This window comes from Cetorhinus maximus, chromosome 15, assembly GCF_964194155.1.
Source record: "Cetorhinus maximus chromosome 15, sCetMax3.hap1.1, whole genome shotgun sequence".
NCBI lineage: Eukaryota > Metazoa > Chordata > Chondrichthyes > Lamniformes > Cetorhinidae > Cetorhinus > Cetorhinus maximus.
Window position 1 is genome coordinate 92,394,435 of NC_135893.1, and position 18,482 is coordinate 92,412,916.

Below are 18,482 nucleotides of genomic sequence, written 5' to 3' on the forward strand. Positions count from 1 at the left end.
AAAAGACTAACAAGGTTTTAGTTTTAGATTTAAAAATAATGGAAATAGGTGGGGAAAGAGGTGGGGAATTGAATAGCTATGCCCACCATGTATACATATGTTCAAGCCTTCCTCAGCTTACCATATCCTTGAGATCCCTTTTTAACTATGTTGTAGGTATTACTTCTGTTCTATAAGTTTTTAATGTTGAAATTCTCAATTTCTATATGCTAACCTATACTGACTGTAGTGTAGGCATGAAAAGTTAAAGGCTTATCTTCATTATTCAAACATTATGTGGCTGTTAATATGTATGTGGATGTCTAGGTTACTAGCAGTATAGCTTTCACATCTATCCATATGAAGCTTCCAACCTTCAATGTCACAACGTTAAATGTAATTGACCTTGAAGATTGAACAGATTTTGTTTTGTAATAAATTCTCTTAGAAAACTGCAACAGTTTATGTGGACCATTTTGATTTAAAACAGAATCTGATAGAAATACATGTTCAGCACTATCTGAATAGGACAAGAAATGTTTAATACTTCATTTGCAGATTCTTTTAGAATGGATTTTGTTGTCTTGTTTTGTTTACCAGTTCATATTGGGATCTGAAGTTTTACCTCTCTTTTGTAGAAAGTGCTGAGGGATTTCCGAGCTATAACACTGCCTCAGAACAACTACATGAAGCGGGTTATGATGCATATATAACCGGCTTGTGTTTCATCTCGATGGCAAATCATCTAGGTATGGATGTTGGAAGAGATTACATTTTAGATGAAGTATGAGTGATTATTGAACACCAAGATTATTGCAGATTTGGATTCTAGAATTGTTGGAACCTGGAATTTGTCTCCTGTTGATAGATTTTTAAAAATTCTTAGCCTGGTAGGTGGAAGTACTTTCAAAAAAATTGACTACCCTTGCAGTTCAAGGGGAAGGGAAGAACAGAGATTTTTCTTCCCAATTGTTTTTCAATAATGTATATTTAGTCTTCATGGCAGAGAATTTCCTAAACTTTGTGAACATAGATATGCTGTGACTTGCTAGTGTCTGTAAGGCCTAGTTGATTTACAATTCAAATAAGAAGATTGGCTGTTTACGGTTTGAGATACTTGTTAACTGTATCTATGCTGTTAATATAGATACCACTGAACTATGTATATACATAATTATATTTCATTGAACTGCTGAATGAAATATTTAATAGAAAATGTCTCCAATTTAATCAGATATTTGAAACTTCTCCATTACAAATCATTGGTGTGAAATCCTATTGTCCTGAGTGTTAAATGTTGTACAATTCCATTTGCCTACAATCTAGTTTGTGTGGCTAACTGACCAATTTGAGTCTTCTAGAATAGCTTTACACAGTACAGCAATTAATCTGCTTGACTAATTGTAATTATACATTTGGATTCCATTTGAAATACTAAAAAGTTATTATTGTGATTGGCTTCATCCAGAAGGTATTTTTTAGTTTAAATTAGGATATTCCTGATTAATCATGATTATACTGTCATGAAAGTATAATAATTTTCAGAATATTTTTCTGGTTTATTGTGAAGTAGGTTTATGGGGGTAAGTATAGTTGGGTCTGTCTGTGATTTTAATTACATTCGGAGTCAAGTAGACTGCAAGCTTTAACTCATCAAAAGAAGGTAAGTGCTTGACATACGAATGAGTCAATATGGATGCTGGCTTAGCATGTAAAGTGTGATGGGAATTTGCATTTTTAGTTAGATGAAGGGAGATTTGGATTTCAGAGGGATTTTAGTCTGTTTACAACTCGCCAGATAAGTTAGGCTAAGGAGTGTGTTTATTTTTTCCAAAGGTTTCTGGCAAAATTGGCACCCATGAAAGTTTTTATATTATGAGGGAGATACAGTTTCAAAGACATATGAAATAATAGAATTTATACCTTAAAAAAAGAGAACCGCATATAAAGGAGAATGAAGGGCTACGTGCAAGGAGAAGGCGATGAGATCTAAGAAGTGTGTGAAATAGCCTTAATGAAGGCTCCAGTATTTGTGCATAAGCCTGCTGTGTACCAAAACTGAAGCTGGAGAAAAGCCATTTGGAATTCCACTGTCCAGGGTATTGTGTTAATTTGGTGGATCTGTTTAAAATCTAAAATCTATTTTTGGACCGTTGCCTTAAAGGAGATCTAACTGGGAGTCAGGTTAATTAGGAATCTTGGGGAGTTGTTATTAATAGTAGTAATTTGTAGTCTTATGTATGTGCTTGAAATCTTTTGTTAAATATTTTAATTTAATTTTTTAAAATCTCTCAGCCTTGGTTGACTGATTACTTCAGCATTCAGTGCCTGCATCTCATAATAAATACAAATTGCAAAACCATTGTGATAGTGCGACCAAGTTTCCCTCGTGGATTTGGTCCGCCTGGCGCACATCACCTGCCACGTCATAACAATACTCTGACAGGTTTTACACCATTTTAGAACCACAATGTGGTAACTTTATGGTGTTGTAAAAATAATGGTGTGGAGGAGAGGCAATGTATATTTAAAAAGGCTAAGTATTAAGTTATGATACAGTTCATAGGACTTTAATGCAGGAAGAGGATTCTTCCTTAATAACACTTGACAGTTGTTAGTTGAACTGATTTTTTTTCCAGAAAACTTAAAATAGGAAGTGAATTTAGGAAAGAGATGCTTCATGTTACAAGTCTTTACTCATTAATGGGATTTATTATTGTCAGTTTTTCAATTTTATTTTGAATGGTTTCACTGGAGCAGTCACTACATGGAGGAAATGAATGTTTATTAGTCATGAAAGCTGCCTCTGAGTCAGAGTAGCCCATTTATTTACTTTGGCAATTCTAGTCCTGGTAACTTGTACTTTTAAGATGTTTAAAGTGGAACAATATATTACAATCTGGTGGTTGTATTTTAAAGCAGATTTTCTTTTTCTTTTTAATTAGGTTCATTCCTCAGTCCCCCTAAAGTTTTTGTTCCTGCCAAATCTAAACTGGTTGAACCTTTTATTAACAAGTAAGTGCCCTTATTATCACTATGCTTGTTTCTGCATTTTTGTTTTATTAATGGCAGCTGTAGCCAAAACAGCAATTTCCCTGGGACAGTAATGGGACATAATTGCTATTTTCTTTCAGGATACTAAAAGATATTCTATTGTATGGTTCCTGCTGGGTTGCAGTTGGAATTATGATGGGACCGGGTAGTGGTATGTATTCAAAAGCTGCTTGGGAGTAGGGAGAAGCTCATTTTGGATAGGCTTTGAGCAGAACTGTTGCTAATACATTATTGGGGCAAATGAGGGGATAGGTGTGCATGGGAACAGAGCTAGAGATTGTGCTGAAGAGTAGAGAAGCAAGATGGCCACATTACATTTTTGTAATTTTAGCTAGAGTATAACGTGGGCAAAGGTGAATTTGTTCACTTTGACAGGAAGAATAGAAAAGCAATATACTATTTAAATGGAGAAAGATTGCAGAACTCTGTGGCACAGAGGGATCGAGTGTTCTGGTACCTGAATCTCTCAAAGTTAGCATGTAGATACAGCAAGTGATTGGGAAGACAAATGGTATATTGGTGTTTATTGCAAGAGAAATGGAATATAAAAGTAGGAAAATTTTGATACAGCTGTATAGGGCCTTGTTGAGACCACATCTGTAGTGCTGTGTGCAGTTTTGGTCTCCTTATTTTATAAAGAAAATATGTAATTGCTTTAGAAGCAGTTCAGAGAAGGTCAGCTGGACTCATTCCTGGGATGAAGGGGTAGTCATGTGAAGAAAGGTTGAACAGGTTAGGCCTATACAAATTGGAGTTTAGAAGAATGAGAGGTGATCTTATTGAAACATAAGATCCTGAGGGGAATTGATAGGGTGGATGCCCGGAGGATACTTTGTCTTGTGGGAGAGACTGAAACTAAGGGACATATTTTAAAAATAAGGGAGATCTCTTATTTTTAAACTAAGAAAAAGATGAGGAGAAACTTTTTCTCCCAAAGAGTTGATGGTGTGTGGAATTCTCTTCCCCCGAAAATAGTGGAGGTTGGATTTTTGAATTTATTCAAGGCAGAATTACAGATTTTTGTTAGGCATGGGCGTGAAGAATTATGGGGCAGAAAGGAAAGCGGAGCTGAGACCACAACCAGATCAGCTGATCTTATTGAATGAAGGGATAGTGGCCTCCTATGTTCCAATGCTGAAGTTTCTCTCTTGGGTGTGAACGGCCAATGGAAATCTATTGGTCTCTGCTAGCGATGTGATATCGATCATCGGTATTTGAGATACTGCACTCAGCAATTCTCAAACATTGTACAAAGCTTTTAGTAATAGAAGAGTTTACCTTTGCTGTGTTTCTCTATTTTGTAGTCAGGGACAGTCTTTCCAGATTTAACTCTTGAGGGTTATGGCAGGATATGCAGTCATGGCTCAGTGAGTAGCACTCTTGCCTTGGATCAGAATGTTGTGGCTTCAAGTCCCAGTTCGGGGCTTGAGCACAAAAAATCTTGGCTTACTCTCCAGTGCGGTACTGAGAGAGTGTTGCACTGTCGGAGGTGCTGTCTTTCAGAAGCAACAAAAAGAACTAAGGCCTGATTTACCCTCCCTGGTGAATGTTAAAGATATTACGGCACTATTTTGAAAAACAACAAGGGAATTACCCCAGTTTCCTGGCCAATATTTATCCCACAATTAACATCACTAAAACTGATTACAGGTCACTTACCATATTGCCATTTGTGGGCATTTGCTGTGTGCAAATTGGCTGCCATGTTTTCTGCATCACAACAGTGACTACACTTGAAAAGAACTTCATTGACTTTGAACCCCCCACCGTGGTCATGAAATGCGCTATATAAATGCAAATTTTTTTTAATGTTTGCAGCAAAAATAATGTTGAACAAATTTCAATGTATTTGCAACGTCTGGTAGATAATGTCTGGATCTGCACCATTATTCTATTAATTTCATATTCTGCAGATCCTGAATGGTGGTGATTACACTTTCTAGTTACCAATCCAAAGTGTACATTTTTGAAAGCTGAGCAAGAAGTTGTGTTCTTAAGTTAAATCAATTCAAAAAAAATAATTTGATGTTTCTGATGTAATTGAATAGTTTGTCACCTGACCTCCATTGAGGGATGGAATTCAAGACTTGCCCCAGATATGTTCTGTTTCTGTTTCATTACATACAACAGAAATGTAGTTCAACCAGATGAAGGAGGGCGCTTGGGCTTATGAGTTGGGTTGAAACTATGGCTTGAGATATATGATCTTTCACCCAGTAATTTTTTTTGTTACGCATTTTTGTGCTTTTCATCCACACTTTATTTCTCCTTTTTTCTCCCCTTCATTACATGGTTATGTGTCACTTTTAATACTCGCCTACATGCATTGAATGAGCTAGTAGTAGCTTCTGATTTCAGTACCTATTTGTGGATTAGTTGGGTGTGGTGAATCTGTAGCCTAAAATGAACTTAATAGGGTGGGGTTTTCCAGTTAGTGATTCTACCCAACAAGTCATTTGTATTGGTTGTTGAAGGTGGGCTGTTTTCTTCAGTCAGCATTCAAACTTGTCTCTCTTGAATTGTCGTTGAAGTGTAAATTTAAATCGAGGGTATATGACAAAAATCTTTCATAATGATTGAGAGTGAGTAGTCAACAAGAGCAAGAGGAATTTTGTTGGGTTAAACCATGGCTTTCTATTCCATGAAAATCTCACAGTAGTACTAGATTTGTTAATGATTTTATTGTCGGAAATGTTATTTCTGTGGAATTAGTATTTAATATTTACATGCATCAAAGAGGATATGGGGAATGGGGGAGTGTGTTGAAAGTTGAGTAGATAAAAAGTTGAATAAGAGGGAAAATAGCCACTCAGTTACTCATGAGCATTGCACTTCTCTTGATTCAGTGGTCACTTGTAGGGTTGGCTACCTGTGCCAGCATGGTGCCAGGAGGTGAAAATGTGCAAGGGTGAGGTGGCAATGGTAATCTACTGCTCGGTGGATTTTGATCCTGGATGTTGCTCATAGTGATACTTCTGAATCTGCAATGAATGATGGGTTACGTTTGCTGATTTGCAAGAAGTCTGTTGGTCTTTCAGTCATGTTTGAGCCCCCCCCCCCCCCCCCCCGCCCCGGCAGATTTGTCAGCTGTGGCACAATTGGCAGCACACTCGGCTCTGTCAGAAGCTTGTGGGTTCACTCCAGAACTTGCTCCAGTGCAGGACTGAGGGAGTGCTGTACAGGTGGAGGCACCGAGGCCCGGCCTGCCCTCTAGGATGGATGTAAGTGAACCCATGGCACAATTTGGAGGAAGAGCCGGAGATTTATCCCTGGTGTCCTAACCAATATTTATCCCTCAATCAACATAACAAAAATGGATTATCCAGTCATTATAGTGTTGCTGTTTGTGGGAGTTTGCTGGGTGCAAATAGGTTGCTGCTCTTACTACATTCTAAGTGACTACACTTCAAAAGTGCAAAAAATCTCTTTGAAACACAAACAACAGGCGGTGGCATGGATCCAGGGAAATACGAGTTCTCCAGCCACCTGCTGAACTATTTGAGATTGTTCTTCTGGAGGAAGATGGAACTGCAGCTCTTGAGCTAAGTAGCATCAGTGAATGTCATAATTAGGAGGCTTTACTGTGTCAAAGTATAAATATTTTGAAGGGGAAAGAGTTTCTTCAAAGTTGGTCACGGAATTGGTATGCATATGTCGTGGATGACCTAATAAATGTGATTCAGTCTGCTGTTGCTTTTGCAATATGGACATCTGTGTGGAGTTGGAGTTATTTGAAATTATTGAATTCATTGCCTCTAAAGGAATTCCCCTGAGTGCATGATGAGAGCAAGAGAGGATGACAGATGAATGGTACAGTGATGCAATGAGGGGCCAGAGACAGGAGAGCAAGCAGTTTTTTTATAAAAAGCAAAGTTTGCTTGTATTTATGGATGAGTCATATAAACATTTGCACACATTATATATTTTATATGTATGTGTGATTATATGTCAGTTGGATTGCTTACTTCAGAATACTGTTCATGCATATGTGTGACATTTACTCCCTTGTGTTCATTCCCTAATGCTCAACTTGCATTTCCTGGTGATGGTGTGTATATCCTTTTAAAAAGTAATTTAGGCAGCAGTTCATGGCATGTATACATTGTACCATAATCAATATAAATAGCATGTTTTTAGGTTCTGAAGATATTTTGAAAGGATTGGCTGTATTCAAAGCCACCATTGACGAGATTTAATTTCAGAAATGCAGCTAATGTCAGCCAACTTTGAAAGGTTGCTGTGGCAATGACATACTTTGGCGCACACCATGTAGTCTAATATAGTTGTCAGAGCAAGTGAGTAGGTCTTTTATTTCCATTGCCATTATCTGTATATCTGTAATTGGGTGCAGTGAATTTAGTGTAGTTAATGCTTTGCTTTACACCCAGTTGCTTCTGCCTGAGGGGAGTGACAATCCTGATCTTGGGCCATTTTCACTTTCGTTCATCTTAGTTAAACATTTTCAAATGTTTAAGAAATATAGATGTAGCCCTTTTTTTTTCTAAATCACACTCGACATGTATTTCAGATGATGCAACTGAAGCTCATTCGCCCTTTCAAATAATCTGCGACCAAACTTGTGTTTTTGTTCTTTCATGAGATGTGAACATTGCTGGCGAGGCCAGCATTTGTGGCCTGTCCCTAATTGCCCTTGGACTTCAGAGGGCAGTTAAGAGTTGACCACATTGTTGACTCCTAACAATCACGACCAGTTACTGGTAAATTTTTAAATTGTGTATTTTTTTTTTCTCTGCCAACATTTGCCTACTACTGAATGGCTCTAAGAAATTGACATAGAGGGGGAGGAGGAGGGAATTTAGTAAACAGCAGTGTAAACCGTATGGGTCCAGCATTGGCATCATCACCCAATGGTACTAGATTTCTATTCGTATTATTCTTGCATGTGTCCTAACTCTTCAAAGAAAACTGCAGAATGAAAAAAAATGTCTGCATAAAGATAAAATATTGTTCCACTTCATCTTTGTTTCCTTGTATCTCTGCCAGCCCTTTTATTTGTGTTTGATAGGGGTATTTTATTCCCACCAGTGCTATCAGCAGTGTTTTCATAAGGCTGGAGACCGCTCTCTGCGATTTGCCTCCATTATCGGCACAGAAGTTTAATTAGGATATGCATGCAGGATTCTGATCGAGGGTTAAAAGTAGTGCCTTTGTAATAAGTGCTCGGCGATGGTTTCTTTCATACTCTTCCCACTGTGGGGGTTCTCCTTATTTTTGTATCCTTGTCTGAATGCTGTGACATATTTGAATGCAGTATCAATGGTTCTCTGATATCTAAATACAGGTTAAGCAGTCTGTTTAAACCGTAGGTGGGAGCTTTGCAGCCATACACAATCACACGTGCGTATGTATTTTATGAGCATAAGAACAAGGAGCAGGTGTAGGCCATTCGGCCCCTCGAGCCTGCTCCACCTTTTAATAAGAGCATGGCTGACCTGATAGTACTTCAAATGTGCGCAGAGTTTTTAAAAGTTTTTGCTATCTACAAAACGCATTGCAGCAACTTGCCAAACCTCCTTCAACAGCACTTTCCAAACTCTGAACCTCTACCAGTTAGAAGGACAAGCGCAGCAGATGGATTGAAATAGCACCACCTGCAAGTTCCCCTCCCAAGTTGCAAACTATCCTGGCTTGGAAATATATTGCCGTTTCTTCACTGTTGCTGGGTCAAAATCCTGGAACTCAGTCCATAACAGCACTGTGGGTGTACCTACAACACATGGGTTGCAGTGGTTCAAGAAGGCAACTCACATTTGCCTTCCCAAGGACAATTAGGGATGGGCAACAGTTGCTGGTCTTGCCAGTGACATTCACCTCCCATGAAGGAATAAAAAAAGCTTTTATTCTTTATTTTATATCCCCAAGTTTTCAGGGGCACTGGGACTAATTGTCGCACAGACCACAGATTAAACCTCACATCTGTTGGCCTGAGTGTCTCAATCTCTGTAGATTGGAGGCATTTACCAATTGGGACCCCTTCCATGTTTTATGCCTCCAATGACTTTTGTCTTATCAAATCATCCAGAAATATTTTGTGTGCGCTTTGGTAAGTAAACATCAATTTCACCTAACTATTTGAGACTATCTCCTTTCAACCAGACCTGCGTAGTTGAAATGCTTGTTTACAGCATAGTTGTGAAGTGCAGATAATGAATGTAGTGTTATCATATTTGAACACACACACTGGAGAATTCAGTGTGGTGTAAACATTATGTTAAAGGACTGTTTTGTAAACTGCCAACTCAAAAACTTATGGCTGATCATAACCTATATTTTGTGTTAAATATGTACCAACTTGTTGATTTCACCAAATTCTTCATTTGTTTGGGGCACATGCTTCTGTAAATGGAGAGAATGCTTTCCTGCAACGCCTGTCACTCCTGTCTGTAAAACTTAATTCAACTTTTGTTAAACTTTTTTTTAAAACCATTGATCCCTGTCATTTAGCTTACTCTTAAGATGATCTTCCAGACTAGATCTCTCAGATCTGCAACTGCTGTCTCCCTGAGCTCCAAATGCCTCAGCCTAATGCTGTTCAGCTTTTGCCATTTCTGGCAAGCCCAACCTAGCTTGTCTGCTTTTGACCCTTTGGGACTTTGCGTGTGTCATTAGAAAGAAGGATGGAATGTGCATTTGCATACAAATCATGACCTCAGGGCACTACCAAACCAGTGAATTATTTTTTGTAGTTACTGTTGAAATGCAGGAAAGTACAGCCGATAATTTGCACACAGCAAGATGCCACAAACAGCAATGATAGAAATTACAAATTTAAATACTTGGTGGTGTTGGTTGAAGAATCAGGAGACTGGGAAAACTCACTTGCTCTTTGATAGTACCTGAGAGGGCAGCCAGGACCTCTGTTTAATGTCTAGTTGATGCTGACAGTAGGTAAACCCAAAACCCAGCAGCCAAAGTAGGACCAGGGCTGTTAAACTAGAGACTGTGTTGGGGCTGACCACCCCTAACAGGCCTTGGGAAATTTGGGCCACTTACTTTTCAGGAGGGTTCCCCTCAGTTCTGCCAGGCTTTAGACTTCTCCTGGACACACAACCATATTTCTGCACCTCAAGTTCACTCCCCAAAACCATCAGATCACACAAGATCCTTTGCACGACACAAAATCCCTTGGAACCTTCTCCTTGCACAATGCAAGACCATCCCAATTCTGTTCACACTTTGGAACACCATCTCTCTTGAAGTGTAAGTATTTACTTTTTATAATTCATACTGTAGTGTTCTATTAATGTCTAATGTGTTCTCATTTGTATGATTTTACTTTTTTAATCTATAAAATCTTTCAAACTAACTTTGTAGTGTTCAGTGCATTAGGTCAAACTTGGCAAATTTACCATTTAAAGACTGAATTCAATCACTGAACATTTTGGTACAAAACATTTTATTGTGCATGGAGGCTGCATTTGGTTGTTCTTTATGTAGATTTGTAGAAATACTAATCAAAGCATTTATGGAAATTTGCATGTTTATAAGGATTTACTCCATTGCATGTAATTTTGGGATAGATTGTCAAAGAATACCAAGTTAAATAGTTTCTGTAAAAATTGATGTGGCTTGTCTTTGCCAAAGCAGTAAGTATAATGAGCTTTTCTGTGTTCCATTTTTTATTTTTAAAATTAATTTTTCACCATGGCAAAAAAGCTTGCTGTATTTTTGAGCAAGGTGTTGTTAACAGTTTGTAGTGCAGTATCTCAGAATAGTCCTTGCTAAGACAGTTTCTTCCTCAGTATGCCAGGGCTGTCATTTGGCAATTCAGCATTTACTGAATTGCAGGAAGATATGCTGGCAATGCTAATTAGATACCTCCTGGTGATGCAAATGAATCATTCCAGTTCTTGCCACTTTTTCCAAGGTTTTATCATTCAAAGACAGTAACAATGCTCTGGAGAATGAAAATGTTGTCAATAAATTCTTTCTTCCAGCATCTAGAATGAGAGAGGTATTTGTTTTAATTCCTGCACGTAAATTGACCAGGAAAAAGAAGCCTTAACATTTAATTACAATAAAAGGGTGGGTTTTGAGTTAACCTGGGTTTTTTTTCTTCTCCAGCTTCTCCTTATTTCTCACCTCCCTGAAAGTGATGTAAGCACAAGTCTGAAGATGGTTCAACACACGTGCTGAACATATTGTAGTTGCTAATCGGGATCCTATTTCATTTTTGTTCTTTTACGCAAACAAGCCTTAAAGCGTTAATAATCTTGAACTTTGAGCAGCAGGCTACCATTGCTGTTTCAGGAACATCCTGAACAGACAATACTACCATGAGGCACATGAAGATTGAAGAAGTATTTATGACTATTGTAGATGCGTGGCTTTAGTGCCACCGGGGCCGTTGCATTATTCCTATCCTCTGCCAAATGTTCATTAACATGGTTGGGTAAACTTATAGGCAAGCTAATTCAACTTGGGCAGGTGAGGCTGTGAAAATCTACCTCATAGCTTTTCAAAATTGAAAAACCACTTGTGTTTTTTATCTCTTCTGGAATTGATGGGTTGGAGCTTCATTCTGGTACTTATCAAAGTATCCAAAAAACAGAGATAACAGTTAACCTATTCAACCTCTGCTGGCTAAGTAAAATTTGATTCTCAAACCAGTTTCTGTCAATTGATACAGATCAACTAAGGCCAGATAACAGGTGGGCCACCTTAGCTTTTAATCTTGTTTGAATCTATGGTTGGCTGTGTCAAGTTTTTTTTAAATAGTCTATTTCATTACTTGATCTTCAATCTTATTTCAACTGTAGTAGAGTTTGAGATTCATGATACACTGGCAGTTATGAGATATTTTGTTATCTATTCCTGTGAAAGTGTAACTAGGCCAATGTAACAAGTTTTTAAATCATGTTTCTGAAAGAATTTATCTATGTCTTCAGGTACTAGCTTATTTTTGAGTAATCTCAATCTCATTCCACAGTTTGGGAGATTCAAACTCGCAGAGTCTGCCTTTGTTTAGGGTGTGGGGTTTTGTTAGAGCTTCAGCAAGATAAAGTTGTTTGACTGATACCTCGTGTGATGTCAAGTTTGCCACTGTTTGAAGGAGATTGAGCCATTATCTATAACTGCTGACCTGCCGGGGTTTGGCTTTCTTGCTAGGAAGGTGATTTGATTCAAAATTAACACCCATGATATGAAATGGGTTTTGATTCAGGTATGAGCTAATGAACATTTCATCAGACAATTTAATATCTAACGTGAGGGCTGTTTAGGGATAATTTGCCTATTGGGAAAGGTTTGCTTTTCATTTGAGTGACCAAATCTGACCAGACCTGATGCATTTATTGCAGCCTTTGTCCTTTTCTCTGTTAGTTCTGACCCCGCAGTCCATTGTGGTCTCTACACTCAACGTTGGCCTCTTGCACAACCCTAATTTTCATTATCCTGCCATTGTGCCTTCAGCTGCCTAGGCCCTAAATTCTGGAATTCCCTCACTATACCTCTCATTTTCTTCTCTTTTGACCAAACTTTTGATGACCTGTCCTAATATCTCTCTAGGTAGCTTTTTTTGTTTGGGACCTCTTCTGTGAAGGACCTGGGGACATTTTACGAAGTTAACAATGCTATATAAATGCGAATTGCTGCTGCTGTAGTAGTGGGAGTAGGGCCATGGGGCTGAAGTGTCCTGTTGAGTTTATCTAAAACAGAAGTTAAGACTCTTCTAACATCTCTCTCATTTTTGGTGACTATCTGAACTATCAGTGAGTGTTATGCACTATATTTGTGTTTATCTGTAGGTTTATTTTACTTGGCTTGTAGGTTTAGCCTGAATCATAGTCTCTTGTGTAATGTTATCCTATCTGTTAGTGAGATTGGGATGTATATAGAGCACTTGTACTACTGGGGTGGTTCTATGAGTAGTACAAGAGTCGATTGTTTATTCTCTGGTGTGCTATTCTATTCACTTAACACACAAAATGTTAAGTTTTAACTCATAATTCCATAGAAAGGACTATAACTGTTGAGAGGGGGGGGGGGGTCCAAACTGTAAGTTTTCCTACATTATAGACCTAACTACACTTCAAAAATAATTGGCGGTAAAATGTTTTGAGAGATCCAGAGGAAATGAAAGACACCAGTCTTTTCTTGCAGTCTTTTTTAAACTGATGTAGATATGGCAGTTATAGAATGCATTTGGCAGTTACAAGATGCATTTGAAATTCGTCTAAAAATGGTGGGTTTTAGTTTGCCTGCTGCCATAAATTAAGTGCTATATTATGACTTTTAGAGTCATTTTTGTAGATGAAACCATGCATCATTGCCAATCTGGGCAGTAAGAAGGATGGTAGAATGCTTCATTGTTCCTGAGTTCATCAGGAAAGTCAAAGTCTGTTCCATTTACACTTTACGCTGTTCATAACAGTGCATACCATAAAAAGGATGCAAGACTCTTGCATGGTAGAAAGTAGATTTTTATCATTTGTGTGTCTAAAAGTATACAGACCTGGAGCCAATAATTAGTGCTCAGTACTGCAAGTAAGCCATGAAAGGAAGACTGCTATTGATCCTCGATCCTGTTGGATATAGGAAAATTTAACTCCAAGGTGGAAGGGAAATCAAAGGTACTGGTGAAAAGCAACAATCCCTTTAAAAGGGTTTTCTTACTATATTAATGCTGTCACATGTTGGCAAAAAGTGCAAGTAATCTTGTACAGAAAGTTTTGAATTCAAACTATTGCCACGATTTCTACGATGTTTCAATATCTCTCGATTAGTTTCTCTCCTTTGACTTGCTGATGTGCAGAAAAGTGGCAGATTCCAAGTGATTTAGTAGCAATACTAACTGACTAAAATAGGTTATCAAGTCAAATCCATTGGTGAATAACATCTATCTTGAATAAGTGATCCAATTTTACTGAGATAGTCGAGCAAGCCCCTACTTGATTTAATGTCAAACTTGCTTGCCAGGCCTTATGTTTCAAGAGTTGGGTGTGGCTGTGTTAGTTGTATCTGTGGATCTTTTAAAGGAATTGCAACCATTAGTATGAAATTAACTTTTTTGGTATTGAGAGATATTCAAAATGTGAGATTTCTCCTATCATAAATTCCATAGAAATTGTCATTTTTAAATTTTCATGTTGCAGTTTCTAGCGATTGCTGCAACAATCTGTACAACTCTAAACTTTAATGTGACAAATTTGCTTTATACCAGATTTTTGAAATTTGAAATGGTTTGAGGGTTAATTTTTTCCCTCGAGATGGAGAGATGAAACCATTTGTATCGTAGATTAGGATACACAGCCCTAAATGACCTAACTTCATACACCACCAATATGGCCGTGTTTCCCAATCCCATATCTTAAATGCACCAGTTTTGCAGCAGGTGTGTGGATGTGGCAACAAATTAATGTAATGCAACCCAGTCCCTATTACTTGCATTGTCCTTGCTTATCCCAGAGAATTGTCTATTTTGAACAAGTGTCCCTATTCGAATTGCACCAGTACCTCTTAAACCATATTAAGCGTGTTTACTATTTTAGACAGTTTAACCACTTTCACAGTTTGTTGAAGTGCAATAATCTGTCCATTCAAGTCCCACCAAGCAGCCCCACAAAATTCAGTCATTACAACCCCCTCTGTGGCCTCTAGAACTCGTGCGGAAATAAGGCCACGATATAAATTACACAACAACACTGAGATAAATGGGACTATGATCACTGTATCCTCGAGCCCCATTCAACTCTCCAACACACAGCAGGTGAAACTATCCAGACTGCATGCACCCTCTTTCTCACAACCTCCCCTGCGTGCCCCCTCCCGCCTCAGTCTGGATGATTGCTGTAGCATGGCATTGGGGCACATGGGACAGAGCAGGAGGAAACTGTGGCTTAGTCATAATATTACAGGGCTAATGATTGATAAATTAATAAATCTAGAATTGGGTAAATTTAATTAATTAATCTAGAATTGGAAACTAGTCTCAGTAATGGTGACCATTAAACTATCATCGATTGCCATTAAAAACCCATCTAGTTCATTAATGTCCTTATGGGAAGGAAATCTGCCATCCTTATGTGGTCTGGCCTACATGTGTCTCCAGTCATATAGCAATATGGTTATTCTTAACTTCCCTCTAAAATGGCCCATCAAGCCGCTCGGTTGTACCAAACCCTGACAGCAAAAGCTTGAACCAGATGGACTGCAGTAGTTCAAGGAGGCAGCTCGCCACCACCTTCTCAAGGGCATTTGGGGATAGGCAACAAATGCTGGACTTGCCAGCGACACCTATATCCCGTGAAAGAATAGAAAAAAGGCAAGGGAGAGATGGCTGATGAAGATTCACTTAGCACTTTCAATCAGGTTACACCAGCCACAGCAGATAGTAACCAAATTGCATTGACATCAACCTGCCTGAAAAAGCAGTGCGGCTATATACATAACACACCTTGTTTACATTTCTTGCTTCCATGGAGAATATGATCAGTTTATTGTTATCCCATAGAACCTTCTAATAATATTTCTTCACGATTGCTTTAGTTCAACCTGTAAACTCAACCTGTAGAATTTAATTTCTGTAGCTAAAAATAATTGTGACGAGATTTATAAATTTGTACTTACTACTATGTTTTTTTTATATGCAGGCTGTTTCTAATGAGAGTCATTGACATTCCCTATCTGAATCTGAGTGGGCCAGATTGTAAGTACAGAACTTGAACTAGAATGCATAAGTGCATACACTGACATGCCCTTGAACAACTTCCTATTCATGTTAAAGCATATAGTCAGAGTAACCCTATGGAGGATTGTAATAATTCTATGCTAAAACCAAACTCTAATTTGAACTGTTTCACATTTATGATCCATGCGTTCCAACCTTTGTATTGAAAGAAGCTTAATGCTTTGCTTAAAATGCTACATAATTGTTTGCCCACAAAAGTGAAATAGAATCCTTTGAGATCCACAGTAGCAAGTGGCTTCAGCCTGTGCATATCCAACAAAACTTGTCTGAAGAATTTACTGTCCAATGCAGCAGGCACTGAAGCAATTACAAGAAAATCCTGGTATGAGAAAAATCAAGTACAGTATATGTGGTGGGTCATGTGTTTTTTTTTCTCTAAAGTGTGTAGCATTTCTTTTAGATACTTTCTGGAAAGGAATGTTAGACAAGCTCCAGGGAAAAGAAAAAATCTATACAACAGCTCACTGGAAGTAATGAAAAGCTTTTTGTAATGATGAAGGCCATCAGTTGTTCTAGGATTAGACCATGACTAGTTATTGGCACTTACTTACTTACATATGCATCTATTTTTAACTGATTCATATGTTGGGAGAACAAATTGTACTTATTACTTTTTCCTCCACCAAGTTTTGAATCCCTGAGGTTCTGTGATTAGATACTACAGTATTTACTCTTTGTTTTCCAGTGCAACCAAAGAGGGACCATGTTCTTCACGTGCGTTTTCCCAAGGAGTGGAAGACCAGTGACCTCTACCAACTTTTCAGTGCCTTTGGTAGGATCCACCTACTTGCAACCTAATTCGAACAGCAGCTAGTTTCATTTGGTACAATTTAGCAATCTGGTTAGCACTGTCTCCATTTAAAAATGATGGATTTAAACCTCCAGCTGCAGATTCTCCACCTTTTTTGTTGATAACTATACTCCAAAATAGGCCCACTGAAATCCGTGCTTTGTTGAAAAGGGAAATTTTATGCAATTAAATGGATTTTTTCTAAAAATATCTCTGCAGACCCCAATCCGGTTTAGCATTTTTAATGTGCCCTTTCTCAATCTGAGTTAACTTTCTAAATGACATGCACACCATGCAGTGTCCCTTGTGGAACCTTGTGGCTACATGGAGAAAATGGGCTTCAGTGTTGTCATTTGACTCTTTGGGTGATAGTTTGCAAGTTGCAACCAACTATATTTTTAAAGCATAAATAATACCCATGGTCTGATTTATTGGTCTGTAACCAGTTATTATTCAGAATATGTACACTTCAAATTTAAAGACCATAGTACTTATAACAGTTGAAAACATTTATTTATTACACACGGAATGAAGAGAACCAACAGGATTTGAACATGGGAAGCTATGAATGAAAACTATATCTACAAAAGCTTCCCAAAGAATTCTAATAACACCTGACTTAAAGTGCTATAAACCCTACAGTTTCTGGCTTTAACCTCGTACTGGATCTTTTATTTTGTTGATCTTTAATACGATTTATGCCTAAATTCTGCTGGTTTTAGAACAGTCTCTTTTTGTTTGAGTTTTTTGTCTTCTCTCCCCCCTGAAGCCATGGGAAAACATCACAGCTGAGGACTACCTAGCCCTTGATTCAATAATATATGCACTTTAAACTGGAGTTGTCATATAGCACTAAGGAGTGTCTGTCCCCTGACAAAACTAGTGAATATGCATACGTTTGCACCATTACAAAGTATGAGTGACAGATCAAAAGATCTGTTGGTTTTAGCAATGACCTAAAACTTTTTTTTAAACTACGTTTGATTAGAGAGAAAATAGATGATATAAAGATCTAAGATCTTTAATAAAGGTGCATACTCATTCAATTGATTTTTGTTTTGTTTTGGTTTGAGAACTCTGTGCAGTTTGGCATTGTGATGCTCTTTGCCAAAATGCTTTGGCAGGAGTAGATTGGTGGTCCATCCATAGCCTGTTAGAAAAATGTGCGTTTTTGCAGCCTCTGTTCAGTAAGAAGTTAAACAGATTTAATAGAAATTTACTTTATTTTTGCTGGCAGCTTTAGAAATCTTTCAGAAATAAAGTGGACTCAGCACCTTTTGAGTGATCATGAAAATAAGACCAAGCTGCTTTGTTATTTGGTTAAAATTAGATTTGATGCACTCTTTCAAATTATCACTTTAAGTGCCTCCTTCAGAAGGTTTTTATTCAGTAGAACATTTTAGGCAGTAGGAGCATAATTAGCTCCCTTATCCTTTTGCTTCCAAATGGTCATCTACAGTATTCTATGTTCAACATATCTCAAGCATAATCCAAGAGAGAACAATTTGTTTCTGAATATTGCCCATGTGCCTGAAAATACTGAATTGGCTTACAGAAGCCTCTTGGTGAAAATTCTTTGCAATCAACTCTTTTATGAATCAAGGCTCTGCCAGCAAAATCCAATTTAGCTTAAATCTTTTTGGGCATAGTACAACTAGGGTAAGAGCTGTAGCCCTAATGTGGTTCCTGTTGGCAGCTGTGCTCTGCTGCTCTGCAGAAGCCACAAACTTCCCACCAAGGTGGGTGGATCTCCAGCTGCTGTTCTTGCATCTGACTATAGAATTGCTTGGTTATCTTGATCGAGTAAGACGTGTGGCACAAGAAGATGCAGGAGAAATGTTAAACGTTAGTGTTGGTAGTGTGTGTTCTGTGGTTTATGTAAGTGCTTTCCTATTTTAATTTTGCAGCTTTTCATTTTGCTGCCAATCACATGATTGCTCACATCCTGAA

The 18,482-nt window shown here is 38.0% G+C and overlaps 1 protein-coding gene across 3 annotated transcripts in view; it reads left to right on the forward strand.

Annotated features, from left to right (window-relative positions):
• parn (poly(A)-specific ribonuclease (deadenylation nuclease)) overlaps positions 1–18,482 on the forward strand; it is a 118,430-nt gene that overhangs the window by 44,214 nt on the left and 55,734 nt on the right. For all 3 annotated transcript variants that reach the window (XM_078558915.1, XM_078558916.1, XM_078558917.1), the window contains exons 17-20: positions 618–728; positions 2,925–2,994; positions 15,645–15,700; positions 16,428–16,514. In XM_078558915.1, coding sequence (XP_078415041.1) covers positions 618–728; positions 2,925–2,994; positions 15,645–15,700; positions 16,428–16,514 — 324 coding nt within the window. The remainder of the gene's footprint in view (positions 1–617; positions 729–2,924; positions 2,995–15,644; positions 15,701–16,427; positions 16,515–18,482) is intronic.